General features: G+C 40.3%; 2 protein-coding genes and 1 pseudogene across 3 annotated transcripts; 2 read left to right on the forward strand and 1 right to left on the reverse strand.

Moving 5' to 3' along the window:
- The first annotated feature begins 299 nt into the window (after nucleotides 1–299).
- Nucleotides 300–6511, forward strand: LOC133708372 (clathrin interactor EPSIN 2-like). Its single transcript, XM_062133829.1, has 14 exons — nucleotides 300–551; nucleotides 814–877; nucleotides 1047–1098; nucleotides 1216–1295; nucleotides 1377–1455; nucleotides 1678–1761; nucleotides 1884–2029; nucleotides 2144–2500; nucleotides 2728–2769; nucleotides 3096–3185; nucleotides 3280–3506; nucleotides 3932–4122; nucleotides 4592–5525; nucleotides 5650–6511. Exons 2-14 carry the CDS (start codon nucleotides 843–845, stop codon nucleotides 6138–6140), a joined length of 2808 nt encoding a protein of 935 aa, XP_061989813.1. The 5' UTR covers nucleotides 300–551; nucleotides 814–842; the 3' UTR covers nucleotides 6141–6511.
- Nucleotides 6512–6895: 384 nt separating this feature from the next.
- Nucleotides 6896–10798, reverse strand: LOC133708375 (uncharacterized). Of its 2 annotated transcripts, none has more exons than XM_062133836.1 (8): nucleotides 10545–10798; nucleotides 10246–10365; nucleotides 9781–10062; nucleotides 9165–9287; nucleotides 8359–8509; nucleotides 7791–7888; nucleotides 7301–7337; nucleotides 6896–7197 (listed from the first exon to the last, which is right to left on the reverse strand). In XM_062133836.1, exons 2-8 carry the CDS (start codon nucleotides 10246–10248, stop codon nucleotides 7079–7081), a joined length of 813 nt encoding a protein of 270 aa, XP_061989820.1. In that variant the 5' UTR covers nucleotides 10249–10365; nucleotides 10545–10798; the 3' UTR covers nucleotides 6896–7078. The 2 variants fall into 2 exon arrangements, with proteins under 2 accessions (XP_061989820.1, XP_061989819.1); XM_062133835.1 differs by having other exon boundaries at nucleotides 7791–8008; nucleotides 10545–10796.
- A 6857-nt stretch (nucleotides 10799–17655) lies between these two features.
- LOC133708964 (clathrin interactor EPSIN 2-like) lies at nucleotides 17656–20124 on the forward strand (annotated as a pseudogene).
- The last annotated feature ends 1729 nt before the right edge of the window (nucleotides 20125–21853 follow it).

A 21853-nucleotide genomic window follows, 5' to 3' on the forward strand; every position in this document is an offset into this window, starting at 1 on the left:
TCCAAACTTCCAGCGGTGTTTGTTTGGTGGCGCGTCCTTGGGAAGTCGTCATCGGAAAGAAAAAAAAAAGAAGAAGAGGGAGATCCAAAAACAGTTTTACCGGGATAAGAAAAATGGGTTGGTTGATTTGTCAAACCAACACCGACAAAGAGAGAGGGACATTTGAGCAGTCGAGATGGAATTATCTAACACCAGCATCCAGCACTATTATTATTATTATTATTATTATTACGTTATTACCATTTAGAAAAGTCCTTAATTCGCTGCGTATAACTTGCGCTGTCATTTTGCTAATTTTTATTTTATTTTTTCTCTTCACTAAGACACAAAAGGGAAGAGAGACCCTCTCCTTCTCTCTCTCCCTCTCTCTATTTTTGTTTTAATTTCCAGAAGAAAGAAGAAGACAATCGCCAGAGATTTGAGGAGCTCTTCTTCTCTCTCTCTTTCTGCTCCTCCTCCTCCTCCTCCTCCTTTGTCTGTAAACAGATCCAATTTTTTTTTTTTTTTTTTGTAATCACTATTCTTTCCAATAATCGCCTCAATCGGATCAGGTATGCTTCCTTCTGTTTAGATCTGGGTCTCGTCTTCAATTTTCAGATCTGTTCCATTATCATCTTCGATTCAGCTGCGCATTTGGATTCGAATTTGATTTGTTGATCTGCGTTGTCAATTATTGATTCAAATATTTGCTGCCTCAAATGTTTTGAATTCCATGGATTTGGGATTTGGTTCAATTTCTGTTATTGGCTACAGAGTTTTGATCTTTGAGACTCCGTTTTGAAAATTGATGGTGTAAGTTTTGTGCTGTTACAGATCGCTGTTGATTCCGAAAACGAGCTGCCATGAAGAAAGTCTTTGATCAAACTGTCAGGGACCTGTAAGTCTTCAATTTTATATTCGAGATTACGAGAATGATCTGTGTATATGAATGTTGCTTGTTTGTTTGCGCCAGATTAATGCCGAAACAATTTACATACATTTGCCTTTTCGTTTTACTTTTGTAACGAAATCGCCAAGTGCTAATGTTGTTTATTGGATTCTTGCAGAAAGAGAGGGGTGAACAAGAAAGTGCTTAAAGTTCCTGGAATTGAACAGAAGGTAACTAGTAATTTGTCTTTACTAACTTCTGGTAACTATGCAAAAGTAATTTGTTAATGGCCATGCACATGAATTCGTTAGCCTTGGAATGTGATTTCTCTCTCATTTTCTATTCAGGTTCTCGATGCTACTAGTAATGAGCCGTGGGGTCCTCATGGATCACTTCTTGCTGATATTGCACAAGCAAGCAGAAACTAGTAAGCCAGACATCTCCTGTTTTTAGTTCTTTGAATGACTTACTATCTTTGAAAGAACCTCATTATGTATTGTTTATGCAGTCATGAGTACCAAATGATTATGTCCGTGATTTGGAAGCGGCTTAGTGATACTGGGAAAAACTGGCGGCATGTCTACAAGGTTTGTAGTACTGTATTTATTTTGTACCAGCAACCCACTGATAAAATTTGATATACCCCTCTCTCTCTCCCCCTTCTTCTTGTGTAATGTATGAGCAACTCCTATTGTATCTGTCATAGGATTTATACAATTTGTTTCATGATGCATTTAGCAATATGGCAACCTATTAGTAACTATACTTTATGCCATGGGGTTCATATATTATATTATGTTTAACTTCAGGGTTTAACTGTATTGGAATACATGGTGGCCCATGGCTCGGAGCGTGTCATTGATGATATCAAGGAGCATGTATATCAAATATCGGTAACTGTTTATACTTTCTCAGTGCTTTTTATTTTGTATTGATTCCTGCAGCTTGTGAAGAACTTGAGATGATCTGCGTTTATCGTTAAATTAATTGAATTAGTACTTTTCCCATGTCACAGACATTGTCCGATTTCCAATACATCGATTCCAGTGGAAGGGACCAGGGAAGTAATGTCAGAAAGAAGTCTCAGAGTCTTGTGGCTCTTGTGAATGATAGGGAAAGGATAATTGAGGTTAGACAGAAAGCAGCTGCCAACAGGGACAAGTAAGTATGCTTTCAGAACGTTTTGTCAAAGTTACTGCAAATGTAATGTTGGTCATTGATATTTAGTTTATCCTATACAGTGGGTTGTGCCTTTAATTTTCATTTTGTCAACAGGTTTCGCAACACACCGTCATCTGGTGGAATGTATAGGCCCGGTTCTTATTCTGACAAAAATGAAGATGATCGTTATGGAGGCAGGGATGAAGATAGGAACGGTTATGGTTATGGAAAGGACAAAGAATGGGGTTATAAGGATGATGACCGTTATGGAAGAGCTGGGGATTCATATGGTCGTGATGGAGATCGTTATGGCAGAGAATATGATGAACGCAATGGCAGAGAAGGTTACAGAGATGATGATTACCGTGGAAGAAGCCGAAGTGTTGATGAATACCAGTATGGCTCTAGAAGTAGAAGCTCTGATAGAGAGAGAGAGCGTGCATATGATGATGATGGTCAATATTCATCTCGGTAATGGTCTACTTTTATTTTCATAGAGACCATTGAATTATCTGATGAAGAACGATTTGATTTATTTGTGGCTTTATTATTTTGCTGTGGCTTGTTATCTTCAGCTATATTGTTTGCTGAAGTTGGTTTCTTTTCTCACTGAGTTTTGATAAGGAAGATTTTGTTGACTGCCCTTTTTTTGGCCCTTCTGTGAACTTAAGTTTTATCTTTCTTTGTCCTTATTGCAGTGGCAGTGGTGCTAGAGCTGATGACCAATCTCAGGATGGAAGGTAAAACTTTTAGTGGATAAAGTACTCATTTACTGATATTATTCGTCAGTTGGTCCAACCATTTGTAGTATATTAAAAGATTGGTATAAAAATTAGATCCTTAGAAGATTCTGTCAAATGAAAGAGGCAATTACATAACTCAACTTTTATTGTATGAATATGGAATGATTTTTTATATATTAGGGCTAATAATGTTATTTTAATTGTTTTTGAATATAGAACTTTCAATTATTGAAGTGTATTTAATCAGTAATGTCACTTCAGCCATATTAGTCACATAATCACATTGGTAGTTACCATTAATAGGATCAATCATTTTTTGGCAGGCTAAGTAGGAAATTTTCGGAACAGAACATTGCTCCTCCTAGTTACGAAGAGGCTGTAAGTGAAACTCGAAGCCCTGTTCATAGTGAGAGGTAATTTATTTGAAAAGTTATAATACACTTTTCTTTTTATGCTTCTCTATGATAACTGGTAGCACAATCATTTACCTCTTCATCTTGATTACAGGGATGGTGAACCTCCAGCAGTTTCTGCTCCCAGAGCTTCTTCTCCACCTGCAACCAGTAATCCAAGCCAAGCAACCACTGTTCAAGCTCCTGCTGCAAGCTATAATCCAAGCCAAGCAACTAGTGCTCCAGTTACTTATGCATCGCCTGTAAAACAGGAACCGGAGCCTTTTGATGAATTTGATCCACGTGGTTCTGTTTCGGGTGGTCCTTTTGGTTCTGTTTCAGGTACAGAAAGCTTGTCAATGATTATAACTTGTTGATTCTCAATGTAAAATGTTTGTTGCATGTGATGGGATAGGGGCCTTTGATTAGGGTTTTGAAAGTTCTTGGTATAGGTAAAGGTTGTTTAGTTTTCTATCCACTGTCTTGTAATAGGAACTAATATCTTGTGTAAAGGGAAGTGTTCATGTGTTGTCAGAGATGCTCTACTGGTATACAAGCAATACCCTATAAGTATATATGTTTATTTATGTAATTTTATTTCAACTATAGTAGTTTACTAGTTGCAAGAGGGTGGGCTTTGAAACATATATGTGCTATGGTTATTCAAGGACTAATTGGTTGAATTTTTGCTTTTTATATTTTTTCGGTACATTTAATTTTTGCTTGAAACATTCAGCACTAGAAACTCACTGTCTATCTTCTGGCAGCTGCCCCAACTACTTCAAACAATGCTGAGATGGACTTACTTGGTTCCCTATCAGAGTCATTTTCTTCAAACTCATTGGCCATTGTGCCAACTACATCTACTACTACTACATCTGAAGTTGATGGCCTTGTAAATTCTGCTCCAGTGACCACATTTTTGGCAACTCCTCCAGTCTCTAATGTCATGAATCAGGTAGGCATTTTCTTTTGTATTAAAAGAAACTTCTCCTGCACTTTAATTGAATTATGGAGCATCCCATTTATGATTCCAGTTTTGAAGGTATTAGGCATATATCACCAACAGGTTTTGGCGCATTTATTTCTGATAAATTTCCCCTCTGTTTTATAAATGTTTCTTGAAAACGAATATGCCTTTCGTAGAAATCAATTCTTGGAGCAATTAGTAAATTTGATAGAACTGGTCAAACATAATATTATTGTAAGCAAAATTTGTTTGCCTCTAAATTTGACGAATGAGATTTATGAAATAAAAAAAGTGTGAAATTTCATAAGTCTTTCCATATATCAACAATGTTTAAAACAGCCAACTTTCTTAGGGTAGTTTGTTGACATAATAGAATTTGTGACTCCCTTTCCTTTTTGTGTTTATTCACTTAATTGGAATTAAAGTTGAAAGTCAAAAGTATTTTGTTCCAATGCAGTCTTTTGAAGATCCATTTGGTGAAACCCCCTTTAAAGCTTTCCCTTCCAGTGAAACTGTGCAGTCTCAACCACAGACATCCACTTCTGCAGACGTTTTCCCGCCAACCACGAGTCAGAGTGCAGATACAGTCTCCAACTTTCCTTTTGGGGACTCATTTTCCGCTGTAACTTATTCTGCCTCTGGTGTTTCCAGTGTTCAAACTCCAGCCGATTCCCAGTTTTTACCTCAAGATCCGTCCACTGAAGACCAGAACACTGATATTCTAGCCGATATTCTCCCACCTTCTGGAGCTTCACAGCCATCATTTCCAGGTCCCGCAGGTCAACCTTCACAGCCAACTGCAAATATATATGGGAACTTTCAATCGCAGCCAGGACCTATGGTTCCTCAGACTCAAACTGGATTTTCTGGACAACACAGTGGTGGGGCTTTTCCATCGCAGGGAGGGCCGACAGCACCTATCACTTCACATGCGGCTCCTCAAATGCCAGCAGGACAAGCTTCACAGTATAATAATGGAAATTTCATGTCACAACAAGGTGGATATGCAGCTCCTAACAGTGGATATGCAGCTCCTAACAGTGGAAACTACTATTCACAGCAGGGAGGATCCACTGGTCCCATCACTCCTTACATTGCTTCTCAAAGTCAAACTGGAGCAGCTGCCCAGTATGGTGGTGGAAGCTATGTTGCGCAACAAGGTTCCGTCACTTCACAGGTTTCTCATCAAGCTCCAACTGGGCCAGCTCCGCAACACAACATTGATGCTCTGGGTAACCTTCTTCCCCAAGGAGGATCAACTACTCTGACATCGACAACAGGGGCACTAGCTTTAGTTGAACAACCACCTAAAGAAAACAAGTTTGAGACCAAATCAGCAGTTTGGGCTGATACACTGAGTAGAGGGCTAGTTAACTTGAACATATCTGGAGGTAAGTAAAAAGAAGTTTCTACCTTTGTTTCTTTGGACTACTACTCACTTATATCTTTTAAAATGCAAAATATCTATGTTTTTATGGGGGATTTGTAATGGCTTTTATTTATCAATTATTGCAGCTAAGATTAATCCGTTGAATGATATTGGAATTGATTTTGATGCCATTAATCGGAAGGAAAAGAGGATGGAGAGGCAGCCAGCAACTTCTGCAACATCTACTATTTCCATGGGTAAAGCCATGGGATCTGGTTCTGGTATGGGCCGTGCCGGTGCAAGTGTTCTTAGGGCTCCAGCAAACCCTATGGTGGGTTCTGGTATGGGCATGGGTATGGGTCCGGGTCCGGGTCAGGGTCCGGGGATGGGGATGGGTATGGGCATGGGTGGTGGTCCTGGTGGGGGAATGGGCATGGGTGGTTATGGAGGCATGAATCAACCCATGGGTGCCGGAATGGGAATGGGAATGGGGATGAACATGGGTATGGGAATGAATATGGGCATGGGCATGCAACGGCCAACTGGATTACCTCCCGGGTCAAACATGCCCAATGGTTATAACCCTATGATGGGCCAAGGTGGTTATCCTCAGCAACCATATGGCGGCTACCGATGAAATTGACCAAAGGGAACAATACATGTTTGGTCTGAGGATTGGAATGGCAAGCCCAGTTTTACTGTTAAATTTTACACAATTCACATTTAGACCAATATTTGGTATACGAGGTTGTATTTGTAAACAAGAGTCTTGTAATCTTATATGGCCCAGCGTGATGTATGTTTATTTGTGCCCTGTAATTCGATTGTTTCTTTGGGTCACAAGAGCTCCTTGGTGCAATGGTGGTGTCAGCTGTTGTCCTGTTTTTGTATTAGAGGAGATGACCATTCTCAGGTTATCATGTCTGTTTCCTTTATGAGAGTATTCTTTTTGTCACTTTTCTCCCAAGATATATAGCAGTCGGTAATAACATGATCACTTATTCTTTCTTTCCTTTTGCCCCTTATTGAATCCGATTTGTGTTCGTCAAACTTTCTCTGCTTGTTTCTTGATGGGGGAGAGTACTGCACCATCCAAAAAGATGAGGTTCTAATGAAGACAAGCGTTGCGTTAGTGTTGTAGTCCGTGATGCCTTTTATATGGGGCTTATTAGTGTTTCTCAGGTCTACTCTCCAGCGCATGTTGAGGCATTGCCCGAGGTTGAAGCCTGCAAACTTCAAACTTGTACACAGACAGACAAATTTAACCAGAAGAAAGCTTTTTTTTTTTTTTTTTTTTTTTGTGTTTTGTTATTTTTTTTAATACTTTTAGTTTCCATTTCAAAGATACTAACAGATACTCGTACTTCTATTGTTCATTTGTTCAGCCAACAATAAAAAGAAAAAAAATATCCTCTTACTTCTAAACCAAAAACGTAGCATATCCTGATACCTCTTAGTCTCTACGTACACTTTTTCACGTCTTTAGTTTGCAAACAAAGCCTCTCGGAGGATTATTCTTGATATACATAGGGTATATCTTTTACAATATCCTTGTAAAAATCAACTACAAGAGATTTACTCTAGAAAAACTTGAGTTCTATCACCCATTGTGTCATTAAAATCTAACAGCTGCTTCCCTCCCATTTCATCAGCTGCCTCATTCAACAATTCTTTGATGTTTACACCCCCAAGAGCTGCATGTAAAATGTGTCAGACTTTCAGTTATACATCAGGGACTAGTCTGAAAAAAAAAAAAAAAACCCATTTTCAATAAGTTTTGGAAGTCACAAACAATACCTGGAACTATATTGGTGATTCCGTCCGAGAATCCAGCCTATAAAATGTTTACAGCCAAAATAAAAAGACAGATCAACATAAGCCACAATCTGAAATAACATAATTAGCATGTAGAGGAGTTGTATATACAATTTTTATTTCTTCCTATCCATGGACTGGGTTGGCTACACAACTATGTACTCAAACAAGTATGCGCTGAAGTACGTACAAAATTATTGATGCAAGGTGACATGTTATTGTCTGATCAAACAAACATGATGCATGATGCTTGCTATAGATGTAAGTGCAATTCAGAAAATTGCTATACATAGCTAATTAGCTAGCAAATTCAGTGATATTCTGTGATGCACTTTGTTTAAACTTTTACTACAAGTATGCAATTCAGTCATCTGTTTTTCTTGTTTTACTAAAACAATTCAGTTCTAACAGCAGAAGAAATATGTGAAGAATTACTGTAAGAGATATGGCCATAAAGGTGAGATAGACTTACAGGAATTCTAACTTCAAGTTTCTCAAATCCATCTCTTCCAGTTATTTTGATTCTCAATTTCCGAGACCAGATCCCGGAAAATGAATCCTTGAAACCATCTGCACCATAGTTATTGTACACTTCAGGTGTTATAACTTCAACAATGGGATCTTGAGGACTCTGATCTTTTGGTTCTGCATTTTTATATGTCCCTTGAAGACTGTATACACTACTGGCCACTGGAAAATAACCATTGTGTATAAGAACCAAGAAACAGAAAATGCTTACCTCTAATTGGTACAGGAAAAATTGGCAGTATTTATATGAACTTATAGCGAAGTATTGACCTATAGTTGTTACCAGCAAAGAACTCAATGTTCAAAACTTTCAGACGCCTAGGGTGACATGGTTTAAATAAAATTTTGGCCAAGTTGTGTTAACGTAATCAACTCTAATAGTAGAAAGACATTGGATTTCCATCTAATTACAACTGTAGCTTAGATGCCTAATGAGAAACAACTATCATTATCACATCCCTGATGGGTATAACAGTAATGATGTGAGTTATGTGACTGTAACAGTTACTCACATCTTTCAGAAGACAGCTGACTGCTGTTACTATAATACCGCTTTTCTTCTTCATAATAACTGTTGAAACCTAGGACCTCCTTAAGCTCTTCAAAAGATGGCATGCTTCCAGGTGGAGGGATACGACCTCCTCTGATAGCAGCTAGTGCGTCCTGCAATTCATTTGTATAAGTTATCAACCGTAAGTAATATTATCAATTAGTGGATCTAGAAAAGTAACACTTCTGAAAAGCAAACCAGAATGCAATGTTTTTCCCAATATGAGCTTGATGGCAAACTTGCTGAGTATTCTCCAGCAAAATTGGAATTTGGATCCATGCAATAGGTGAAGTTATGTGAGAGTATTTTATTTTTAGAAGTATGACATCATACATTGTCACTATTTCACATCATAGATTGTAGCACTCATAATCAATTGAAAACGCTAAAGTATATATACCACAAATGGATGCTGTGAAAGGGAACAACTTGTGTGATATAATATATACATATATATATATAATTTTTTTTTCATTTAATAATTTGTAATCCTTTGCATTTCCATGGAACCCGAAGCTCAAAAAGATATGAGAGTCTACTATTCTGAAGCAATTAAAACATTTTAGTAACTGTACGTTTAGTCTATAAGAATATTTTATTGTTGTGAGCTTCTCTATTTTTCTGGCTTTGAAAATCTGAGAGATCCATAATCAATATGAAGTTAAATCTCTTTATAGCAATGGAAGCACAGTTATAGGATGTCCAAGAACAGTTTACCCCTACTTTTGTTCATGAACTTTGCTGAAAAGAAAAGGTGGCAGACGTTACCTGCATTGCTTGAATAGATACCCCAATCAAGGAAAGTGGATAAACCACAAGTTTGTATCCAATTTCCTCAAGTTCGAGAGGATTGAGTATTGGTGTTTTTCCCCCTCCTTCAAGCATATTCGCCTGATAAAACATGAAGCTTATCAAACACTAGAAATTATTTTCATTTCTCGCTTCTGGAGTTACAAAATTCAGGCTGATGACTCTCTGTTAGATTGTTGAATGCTGATTGACATATCTCAATTTATGTACATGTCACCTAAGTTCACATGGTATAAAGGGTTTATTGGGTTTGGGTTTTGTGAGTGTGTGCATCTGTGCGATTGTGTGTGTGTGTGTGTGCAATCCCTTTTTAAGTAATAAAAGGGAATAGGGACTGCTAGTCTAAGTTTTCAAATGTGGGCAAATGGGCATGATAAATCAAAACTAGTGTCACCAATTTTTTACAATCTTGTCTAGGTTACCAAAAGCTACATGTATAGAAGCAATAAGCGAAAGGTATGCAAAAGCCCTTGGGCATGAAAATGTAGAATAGCTATGTAATAAAGTCTTCAGCAACATGGGATACTTGTTGCTTTCTACTTTTGTGGTTTGTGCTATGGAAAATGTAATGTACCATTTTTGGAACTAGGGGATATACTCCACAGAAAGCCTTCATTTCTTCTTTTGAGGCTAGTGCATCAATGAAAAGAACATCTGCTCCAGCATCAGCGAATGCCCTTGACCTCCAAAGTGCTTCTTCCAAAGACACTGCTTGACGAGCATCAGATCGTGCTACAATTACAATGTCAGAGCCACTCTCTTTCCGAGCATCAACTGCTGCTTTTATCCGCATCACAGCTTCCTCCCTTGACACCACTTTCCTGCCTTGTGTATGACCGCAGGCTTTTGGAGACACCTAGATTACAGTTTTACAAGTCTCAAATGGGCAGATGATAACGGTATTGAAAAAGGGCAGAAATTAATTCTGCACTTCTATTCACTTATTTTGTAACTGTACGGAAATAAGGAAGTATTAAGTTTGGAGTGTAGATTGACTTGTTGGACTGCCAATAACAAGTCCTTGGAAAAAGGTTATCACCATCCCCAATGACAGGAAATGACACAGCTTGGGTAATTTGTTGCCCCTGATCCACCATTTCTCCGTAGGATAGAAAACCTGTATCTGGCAGCCCTAATGTAGCAGCTGATATCGAAAATCCTAATGGAAGGATAACAATGGCATTGTTAAACATATTTCTCAGGTGTGAATGTGTAATACAGTTAAACAAGAAGAAATACCAATAAAATGACAAAGCAATTTGATGCAAATGCAATGCAGCTGTACCTCAAACTGTAAATCCTTAATTTACAAAAAAAAAAAAAAAGTGTGATATATACCACTGGTGAAGCAATACTGGAAGCCAGCTCTTTCAACAAGCTTGGCGCTGAGACCATTAAAGCAAGCAGGGCCTTGGTGAACCCCTGGCAACTCCAGAATCCGGCGGAGCGCTTTGGCCGGAGACTCGGGCGGCGGCGCTGATTCTCCCCTTGTGGTAAGAAAAGGAGACGCATTTGACTTGTTGGGGCTTCCCATTGTTGTTGGGGCTTGCTTGCTTCAACAGAAGAACAGATAAATTGAAAGGAAATAGAGAGCCAAGCAAATTAAGAAAACATTTCATTCATCATATAAAGTTGAAGACTTGTCCTTGACATTACAGATGGTGAGCACGTGTCAAAAGAGATAGAATTAAGTGGGGCTGCATACTAATATAGTTGGGCCTAACTCCTAACTAGAGAGACAAGAAGGGTTGATATATGGGGTGTCCTCAACACTTAAAAAGAGAGCCTGTCTGTCCTCTCAGGAACTCTGGAAACTTTGAGGCGATCGTGTCGCCGTCCTCCCATGTGGCATCAGATTCTGGCATGCCTTCCCATTGAACCAACCAAGTTGTAATCTTGTGCTTCTTTCTGGTGCGAAACCCCATATCCAGTATCTTTGGAGGTTTCCACAAGATTTCCCCCTTGTCATCAAGTGGAGGTAATAGTTCTTTGTTTCAAAAGGGAAACATGGAAGATTGGGTGCAGCCACACTCCATTTCAGACTAATTACGTTCTAAACACTAGAATTAAGCTAATCTTTAAAGTAATTATTATGTAATTAATCTATTTTTATTTATACTACTGTAGTCATAAGCGAAGTTGTGTGAAATTGGAGCAAAATGGGGTTTCTGACAAAAGGATGAAAAGTCAACTGATTGACCATCGGGTCAACCAAGTCAACTTGGCCCAATTGCAAGAAGTCCGAGACCCAAGACTAAAGAAGCACACAAGTGAAGACCCAAGCCCATTTGTATTACATATTTGTATTTAAATTTCAAATTCAAAATTGATGTAATGACTATAATAATTAGTGGACCACACACATCATACATGTGGATGGAGATTAGGGCTGTCAATTCCGACACGACCCGATAACACGACTCGAAACCCGCACGAAATAAAGCAGGTTGAACCCGCACGATTAAAAAGCGGGTCAGTGGTGGGTCAACCCGCCATGACCCATTTAATAAATGGGTCGGCACGAGTCAACCTGCCAACACGAAGTGAACCCGTATAACCCGATTGTGCTATGTTTCTTCTTGAAATTTTGGACGTTTGGAGTATTTGATTATAAGATTAGACAATTTGAAATATTTCGCTTTTTAATTATTGGATTTAATTATTTATATTTTTCGTCTTGTGACTGTTTTTAGTGAATTTAATCAATTTATGCATTTTTTAATTAAATTGGTCATATTGTTAACGCTTAATGAGTCATTTTGTCTAACAAGACACGACCTATTTATTAAATGGGTTAAGCGGGTTGGAAACGGGTAACCCGTTTAATAAATAGGTTGGGTTTGAGTTTAAATTTTTGACACGATTATTAAATGGGTTGGGTTTGGGTTTATATCTTGCGACACGACAAATACCTTGACCCGACACGACCCATTGACAGCCCTAATGGAGATATTTATTTGTGTGTTCACACTAGGCACACACTCACTTACATTTTTGCGCTCCTATTTTCTTTATATATATTTTCTACACTTCTAATTCTCTACATTTTTATTAGGTTGTTTTAGTTTTTTCATTTTACCCATTTTCTACTTATTTTTGAGCCATTGGATCTAGGGTACAAGTCCAATCTTGACCCTAGAATCCAAGGGCGTATTTAAACACCTTTGCACATACATTGCACAAGCTTAAGACTCATTTTTCTACACCCTAAGCCTTTTGGCCGAATTTAGAGACCTCTCCTCCATTTTCCATCTTCTCTCTCATTCTTTCTCTTCCCAATTTATCATTCTCTACCATTTTTTCAAAGAAAAATCAAGGGGCTTTTACTACCCACACCATCAATTGATCATCAACACAAAGAGATTTTACTTTTGGTAAAGAGTGGGGGCTTAATATCAAGTTGGGTTCATGTTTGCCTATAGAAAATTGTGAGCTTAACTTGTGTTCCCTCTCTCCTCTATCATTTCTCTTAATTTCTTATGTATTTGATGATGTATTTGATAATGGGTTGTGAGTAGTTCAATTTTGGGAGTTAGGGTTGTGAAGCCTTAACTCATCTTGTATAAATATTGATGCTTTACTTTTAATAAATGCAATTTCCATTGTGTATGCTTTAAATCAGAATTTATTGGTCATTAGAAGCATGTTTCTAGGCTTTGTCAACCTTTGAAATTATGTTGTGGGCAATTGTGATGAATAGATTGATAAATTGACAACTTATTAGTCTTGTGGCATCTAGGATTTAAGTGTGGTGACCATTATCTAGCTTAATTGTAGCTAAGCTTGCTTGGGTCTCTATTATCTTGCTCTCTAGGCCTCTAATTTTGGATATTGCGGCCTTAACCGGAGTAATGCCCAAATTAGAGAGTTGATTGTGGCCTTAATCGGCATAGTCAATACATCCAAAGGATAATTGGTTTAGTAGCCTTGACCGGTACTAGATACGGGACTCGACACATATAGGAAATGCATGCATTTATGAAATTGACATCGATGTTTACAAGATGGTTAGTGTGAATCACCTGACACTCCCATGTTTCCATTAATTTGAAATCCGAATTTAATTTCTTGCTTGATAATTAGTTGTTTGCTTTTATTTTAGTTTGCATTGAATTTAGTTAATTCTCAATTCAAAACTCCTGAACAAAATTCTACCTTCCACTGTGCATAACTCATTTCGGCTACAAGTTAGTGGCTTTGATTAGGCTTGGTGTGAGCTAAGCCGAGCATTCCCGAGGCTTGGTGCCCTGTGAATATTATTTTACTTTATTTTATTTTTATTTTTCATTGTATGCTTTTGAGTTATTCTAGCGCCAATTACCTCGGTTAGGTCCAACACTTAATCCCCAAGGTATGATAATCAAGGTTCAAATACTTCCCTTACTTGACAACGATTCGTATGCTAGCGAGAGTATATGCATCAAGCCACAGACGGTATACAACTGTGCCAATCTTTGCTGCAATTTGGAAAGGCCCATAGTATCTTAGGGACAACTTGTGGGCAGGGCGATGCACATGGGACTTTTGCCTGTATGGCTGCAGCTTGAGAAAGACCCAGTCGCCTTCTTTGAATTCACGTTCTGTTCTCCCCTTGTCAGTATATTGCTTCATTCTGTTTTGTGCTTGAGCCATGTGTGATTTCAGATTGAGAAGCAGTTGGTCTCGAGTTTGGAGTGTCTTGTCCACAACAGCAACATTGGTGGTTCCAGGGATATACATCGAGATAGCGGGAGGAGGGTGGCCACCGACTGCCTGAAAAGGCGTCATCTTGATGGTGGAGTGGTAAGTGGTGTTGTGCCACCACTCCGCCCAGTGGAGGAGATCCTTCCAAGAAGATGGCTTGTCGAAGACGAAGCAGCGAAGGTAATGCTCCAAGGAGCGGTTTACAATCTCGGATTGACCATCTGATTCAAGGTGATAAGCGGAGCTATGGAAAAGATTGGTGCCCTGTAGCTTGAAGAAGGACGTCCAGAATTGGCTCAGAAATATTGGGTCTCTGTCGCTGACAATCGATTTGGGCATCCCATGAAGTTTAAAGATTTCCTTCATGAAGGTGTCAGCAATTTGCGGTGCAGTGAATGGATGGGAGACAGGGATGAAATGGGCAAACTTTGATAGACGATCTACTACCACCATTATGTAGTTGGACCCGTGAGAATGTGGGAGACCTTCCACAAAGTCCATTGAAATGTCTTCCCAAGTGTTCTCCGAAATTGGTAGAGGTTGAAGCAACCCAGGAGGATGAATTGCTTCATAGTTTTGCCGCTGACACTGGTCACAAGATGCCACAAACAGTTTTACGTCTTTTCTCAATCCAGGCCAAGCGAAATTTCGAGCCAATCATACCAGTGTTCGTAGATATCCAGAATGACCTCCTTGGAGGGATGAATGGTACTCATGTAGGATTTTTGTGCGCCATTCAGAGGTAGCAGGAACATAAATTCTATTCTGGTACATTAGTCTCCCATTTTGCAATGAAATTTTTTTTCTTGTTGGCTGGCCTTGTGATAAAGCTGTAATGATAGACTTGGCCTCTGGATCGGATAGGCATGCTCGATCAATTAATTGCACACTGTCAAAGATAGGGGCTAAAATAGTTTGAATGGCCATAAACTCATGCTTTCTGGAGAGCAAATCTGGTACTATGTTCAACTTCCCTGGCTTGTACTCAATTGTGTAGTTGTAACCAAGTAGTTTAGCTAACCACTTGTGTTGTGCCGGTGTAGAAATCCTTTGGTCCAGAAGGTGTTTTAATGTTTGATGATCAGTGAGGACTTTGAATGAATTGCCCAATAAATATGGTCTCTATTTGTTAATCGCAAACATGATAGCCAACATTTTTCGATCATGACATGGCTTGATGCTTAGGAGAGAATGACTTACTGAGGAATGGCACCAGATGTTTTTCTTGTGAGAGGAATGCACCCATTCCGAGGCCACTTGCATCTGCCTCTATTGTGAATGACTTGCTGAAATTCGGTAAAGCCAGCACTGGGACTGAAGTTACGGCGGCTTTGAGGCGATCAAATGCTTGCTGAGCTTGTGGTGACCAGTGGAACTTATCTTTCTTTAGCAGGTCATTAAGTGGCTGTGCAATTAAACCAAAGTAAGGCACAAATCTCCTATAGTATCCTGCAAGTCCCAAGAAGCCCCGTAACCCTTTAATTGTTTTGGGCCTAGGCCAATCCATGATGCATTGTATTTTACTGGGGTCAATAGCCACACCCTGTTCAGATATCACATGGCCCAAATATTGTACTTGCATTTGAGCAAATGAACACTTCGAAAATTTCACCTTGAGATTGTTAGTCCGTAACAAATTAAAAACAACTTGTAGATGTGAAACTTGTGAATTTAAATCCGGGCTGTAAATCAAAATGTCATCGAAGAAAACGAGGACAAACTTACGGAGAAAAGGCTTGAAAATGGTGTTCATTAATGCTTGAAATGTCGACGGTGCATTTGTTAGGCCAAATGGCATCACAATGAACTCGAAATGCCCCTCATGTGTTCGGAAGATAGTTTTTGGAATGTCATCTTGGTGCATACGTATTTGGTGATAGCCCGGTCGGAGGTCCAACTTGGAAAAGTAACGAGCCCCATGTAATTCATCGAGCAACTCGTCGACAACCGATATTGGAAGTCTATCCTTAACCGTGATAGCATTGAGGTCTCTATAATCAACATAAAACCTCCATGAACCTTCCTTTTTCTTAACAAGAATTACTGGTGATGAATATGGGCTCGAACTGGGTAATTCTTGTCGACAACCCAAGTATTACTTGGGTTGTCGGCAAAAGGTGTGAAGGTACAGATTCAGAGCTACTCCTATACTAGCTGAAAGCATCTCTCTACTTGGGCCTCTAGCTTTGTTTTTTGTGAATGGGGGTAGCGATAGGGCCGTACATTCTCTGACCCAGAGTTGGGAAGTAGGCAGATCCTGTGATCAGTGGGTCTAGAAGGGGGAAGCCCAGTAGGAGGTTCAAACAAATCACTGAACACACTTAACAGGTCGGTGATGCATTGTGGATGAGCATCAAATTGGGCCACAATGGGCTCAGTGTTGGTGAATGGGTCATGCTGGTCTGGGTTGACTATAGCCATGAGATTAGTTCTGTCAATGTCATTATGCCGAGAAGTGATACCTTAGAGAGAATAGAATTGACCGTCGACGAAGAACATAACCTTCTCGGCAAAGTGCCACCCAATAAGTCCAAGTCTGTCAAGCCATTGTGCCCCCAATACAAGATCGCAACCCGCAACAGGTAATAATAAGAAGTCATCTGTAAAGGAGTAGCTCTGAATCTGTACCTTCACACCCTTTACTGTCCCTGCCGGAATCAGAGTTTGACCTGAGGCTGATGTAAACTGGAGTTCCGCAGGTGGTGCTATAGGTAACCCCAATTTTTGAGCCACTGCCGGATTCAAAAAGTTCATGACCGATCCACAGTCGATGAAGACTCTGATTGGGTGCCCATCTATTGATCCCTCCATTCTCATCATCTCACTTAGGGTGGACTTAGTGATGGCATGTAGGGGTAGGAGAGTCTCAGCCTCAGGTGGTGGTTCGATCATGTCGGAGGGGTAATCATGGAATTCTTGCAGCTCCTCATTGTGATTCTGGTCAGATGCTTCAAGGATGGCCAAGAAAGGTTTTTTACAGACATGATTTGCAGAGTAATGTTCATCGCAATTAAAGTAAAGATTCTTTGCGCGTCGCTCACGCTGCTCTGCCGGTGTCCATTTTCGAAATGGTCTTTGGGCATTGAATGAAGGAGGCGGGGTGGGGTTAGTTTGATGTGAGGCAGAGAGTGTGTTTTGGCTTGTAGTATGGTTTGGGTAGGTGGGGTGAGCTGGAGAATAGTTGACCTTTGTCGTCATGGACCATTGGTGGGACCTGAATTTTGAAGCAGCGCGAATATCGCTGATTTTGGGGTCGTAGCGGCGAGCTAGCCGTTGAGCCTGAGATAGCGAACGGGGCTTGAGAGCCATGACATCGTGGCGGATTTCCGGCTTCAACCCACCGCAAAACACATGAAGTAGCTGTTCATAGGACCATTCTGGCGCCCGGCACGAAAGTTTGGTAAACTCCCTGATGAACTCGTCTACTGTGCCTCGCTGCTGTAAATGGGTGAGTTGAGCTTTGTAATTGGCGTTGCTGCCGGAACCAAAGTGCACTAAGAATTCTGGGACAAACCTCTCCCAAGAGTAGGCCGGATTCCGTTGCTCAAAAGCCGTCATCCAGATGGATGCATCCGGTCCAAAGTCAGAGGCTATGGTGGCAACGTGGTCGTGCAGAGGGATACGTTGTACTCAGAGGTATCTCTCTGCCATCGCAAGCCATCCCACCACTTCCTCCCCGTTGAAGCGAGGTAGGTCTATCTTTGGGGTCTTGTGGGCTGAAAAATCCGGGTAGAATTGATTTGGGTTTGGGAATATGTGGGTAGACATGAGGTTTTGTGGTGGAAAACTGGAATTGGCCATTGTGTCAACTACATCTACTACTACTACATCTGAAGTTGATGGCCTTGTAAATTCTGCTCTAGTGACCACATTTATGGCAACTCTCCAGTCTCTAATGTCATGAATTAGGTAGGCATTTTTTTTTGTATTAAAAGAAACTTCTCCTGCACTGTAATTGAATTATGGAGTATCCTATTTATGATTCCAGTTTTGAAGGTATTAGGCATATATCACCAACAGGTTTTGGCGCATTTATTTCTGATAAATTTCCCCCCAGTTTTATAAATGTTTCTTGAAAACGAATATGCCTTTCGTAGAAATCAATTCTTGGAGAAATTAGTAAATTTGATAGAAGTGGTCAAACATAATATTATTGTAAGCAAAATTTGTTTGCCTCTAAATTTGACGAACGAGATTTATGAAATAAAAAAAAGTGTGAAATTTCAGAAGTCTTTCCATATATCAACAATTTTTAAAACAGCCAACTTTCTTCGGGTAGTTTGTTGTTGACATAATAGAATTTGTGACTCCCTTTTCTTTTTGTGTTTGTTCACTTAGTTGGAATTAAAGTTGATAGTCAAAATTATTTTGTTCCAATGCAGTCTTTTGAAGATCCATTTGGTGAAACCCCCTTTAAAGCTCTCCCTTCCAGTGAAACTGTGCAGTCTCAACCACAGACATCCACTTCTGCAGACGTTTTCCTACCAACCACAAGCCAGAGTGCAGATACAGTCTCCAACTTTCCTTTTGGGGACTCATTTTCGCTGTAACTTATTCTGCCTCTGGTATTTCCAGTGTTCAAACTCCAGCCGATTCCCAGTTTTTACCTCAAGATCCTTCCACTGGAGACCAGAACACTGATATTCTCCCACCGTCTGGAGCTTCACAGCCATCATTTCCAGGTTCCGCAAGTCAACCTTCACAGCTAGCTGCAAATATATATAGGAACTTTCAACTGCAGCCAGGACCTATGGTTCCTCAGACTCAAACTGGATTTTCTGGACAACACAGTGGTGGGGCTTTTCCATCGCAGGGAGGACCTACAACACCTATCACTTTACATGCGGCTCCTCAAATGCCAGCAGGACAAGCTTCACAGTATAATAATGGAAATTTCATGTCACAACAAGGTGGATATGCAGCTTTGAATAGTGGAAACTACTATTCACAAGAGGGAGGATCCACTAGTCCCATCACTCCTTACATTGCCCCTCAAAGTCAAACTGGAGCAGCTGCCTAGTATGGTGGTGGAAGCTATGTTGCGCAACAAGGTTCCGTCACTTCACAGGTTTCTCATCGAGCTTCAACTGGGCCAGCTCCGCAACACAACATTGATGCTCTGGGTAACCTTCTTCCCAAGGAGGATCAACTACTCTGACATCGACAACAGGGGCACTAGCTTTAGTTGAACAACCACCTAAAGAAAACAAGTTTGAGACCAAATCAGCAGTTTGGGCTGATACACTGAGTAGAGGGCTAGTTAACTTGAACATATCTGGAGGTAAGTAAAAAAAGATTATGCCTTTGTTTCTTTGGACTACTATCACTTACATCTTTTAAAATGCAAAATATCTATGTTTTTATGGGGGATTTGTAATGGCTTTTATTTATCAATTCTTGCAGCTAAGATTAATCCGTTGAATGATATTGGAATTGATTTTGATGCCATTAATCGGAAGGAAAAGAGGATGGAGAAGCAGCCAACAACTTCTGCAACATCTAGTATTTCCATGGGATCTAGTTCTGGTTTGGGCCGTGCTAGTGCAAGTGTTCTTAGGGCTCCAGCAAACCCTATGGTGGGTTCTGGTATGGGCATGGGTATGGGTCCGGGTCCGGGGATGGGGATGGGGATGGGTATGGGCATGGGTGGTGGTCCTGGTGGGGGAATGGGCATGGGTGGTTATGGAGGCATGAATCAACCCATGGGTGCCGGAATGGGAATGGGGATGAACATGGGTATGAATATGGGCATGGGCATGCAACGACCAAATGGATTACCTCCCGGGTCAAACATGCCCAATGGTTATAACCCTATGATGGGCCAAGGTGGTTAGCCTCAGCAACCATATGGTGGCTACCGATGAAATTGACCAAAGGGAACAATACATGTTTGGTCTGAGGATTGGAATGACAAGCCCAGTTTTACTATTAAATTTTACACAATTTACATTTAGACCAATATCTGGTATACGAGGTTGTATTTGTAAACAAGAGTCTTGTAATCTTATATGGCCCAGCGTGATGTATTTTTATTTGTGCCCTGTAATTCGATTGTTTCTTTGGGTCACAAGAGCTCTTTGGTGCAATGGTGGTATCAGCTGTTGTCCTGTTTTTGTATTAGAGGAGATGACCATTCTCAGGTTATCATGTCTGTTTCCTTTATGAGAGTATTCTTTTTGTCACTTTTCTCCCAAGATATATAGCAGTCGGTAATAACATGATCACTTATTCTTTCTTTCGTTTTGCCCCTTAATGAATCCGATTTGTGTTTGTTAAACTTTCTCTGCTTGTTTCTTGATGAGGAAGAGTACTGCACCGTCCATAAAGATGACGTTCTTATGAAGGCGAGCGTTAGGGGGGGGGGGGGGCATTGGTGTTGTAGTCCATGATATCTTTGATATGGGGCTTAGCTATTAGTGTGTCAGGTCTACTCTCCAGCGCATGTTGAGGCATTACCAGGGGTTGAAACATGCAAACTTCAAACTTGTACACAGACAGGTAAATTTAACCAGAAGAAATTCTGTTATTTTTTAATACTTTTAATTTCCATTTCAAAGATACTAACAGCTACTCGTACTTCTATTGTTCAGCAACAAAAAAAAAAAAAAAAACAACGAACTGTTCAAGTAAATCCAGAATATGTGTCTGGCCCAAACTAGAGGTTACTTGCTCTAGTTGAAATAGGGTTTATATTAGAGATATTCTCGGTGAATCTTAGGAGATATCCAATCAATGTACGATTATGTTTCCATGTACAACTCTATCTCTATATTTGTAATCCTCTATATAAAGAGGTCCCTATTATCAATGAAAGTACAACTCAATTCTCTCCCAATTCAGTTTTCCTTAAACACGTTATCAGCACGACGTCCTAACCCTGAAACAAATAGCCAAACCCTAAATCCGAATACAAAACCTTGAAATCCTTTCGGCCCCCGCCACACATCTTGAAGCCCTCCTTCCCAGGAGTCCAGAACCAGCGGCGCCACCCCAAGAACCGGCCGGAAACCTACCGAACCGGCCACCGGAAGCTCCAAACCTCCCGCAGTAAATATTCCACCGGTTCACCACCTTCCGGACTTCCAATTGCTACCAAATTTTTCCAGCAGTAGCATCCCAAACCTAGAAATCCAGAACCGGAAGAAAAACCTTGAAAACCGGCCTAGAACTCACTGAACCGACCTACTGAATCGTCCGACAGAAAACCGGCAGAAGGAAAAGAAAGAAAAAAAAAAGAAAAGAGGAGGAAGGAGAAGCCCACTGTATTCAAGATCCTTTGGTGCAACTTTCTTTAGTTCACCACCTTTTCCATCCCAATTGCTGCTCCATCCTACTCCTTGTTTAACAGTGGTTTGTAACACATCTTCATTCAATGCATCAAGGAATTTCTGCGCAAGTGAATCTAACACATCAATAGAAAAACATGAATAAGAAGCATCCAAAGGGTACCTCATGGCTTCAAAGATGTTGAAGCCTATAACATCACCATCAAATTCCATTGTTAATGATCCGGCGTAGACATCAATCTTGGTCCTAGCAGTTCTCATAAATGGACGTCCAAGCAATAATGGAGTGCAATTTAAAGAAGGTTCATCCATGTCAAGCACATAAAAGTCAGCAGGGAATAGAAGATGATTTACTTGAATCTCAAGGCCGATGGAATCCTGGATACGATTCTCGAGCCTAGCCAGGACGTGCTAACTGTTGAGCAAGCTCAAGCTTTGGAAGAAAATAGAGCAGCCTTAGAGGCAAATAAGGCGAAAGCCGTCATCCTAATGACTCGTCATATGGATGATTCGCTCCAGTACGAGTGTATGAATGAAGAAGACCCCAGAAGGCTGTGGGTCTCACTCGAAGATAGATTTGGCAACGTTCGTGACTCCCTGCTTCCTGACCTAGAAGTGAGATGGCATAGCCTCCGCTTCTGTGATTTCAAGTCAGTTCTTGACTATAACTCGGAAGCA

This window comes from Rosa rugosa, chromosome 5, assembly GCF_958449725.1.
Source record: "Rosa rugosa chromosome 5, drRosRugo1.1, whole genome shotgun sequence".
NCBI lineage: Eukaryota > Viridiplantae > Streptophyta > Magnoliopsida > Rosales > Rosaceae > Rosa > Rosa rugosa.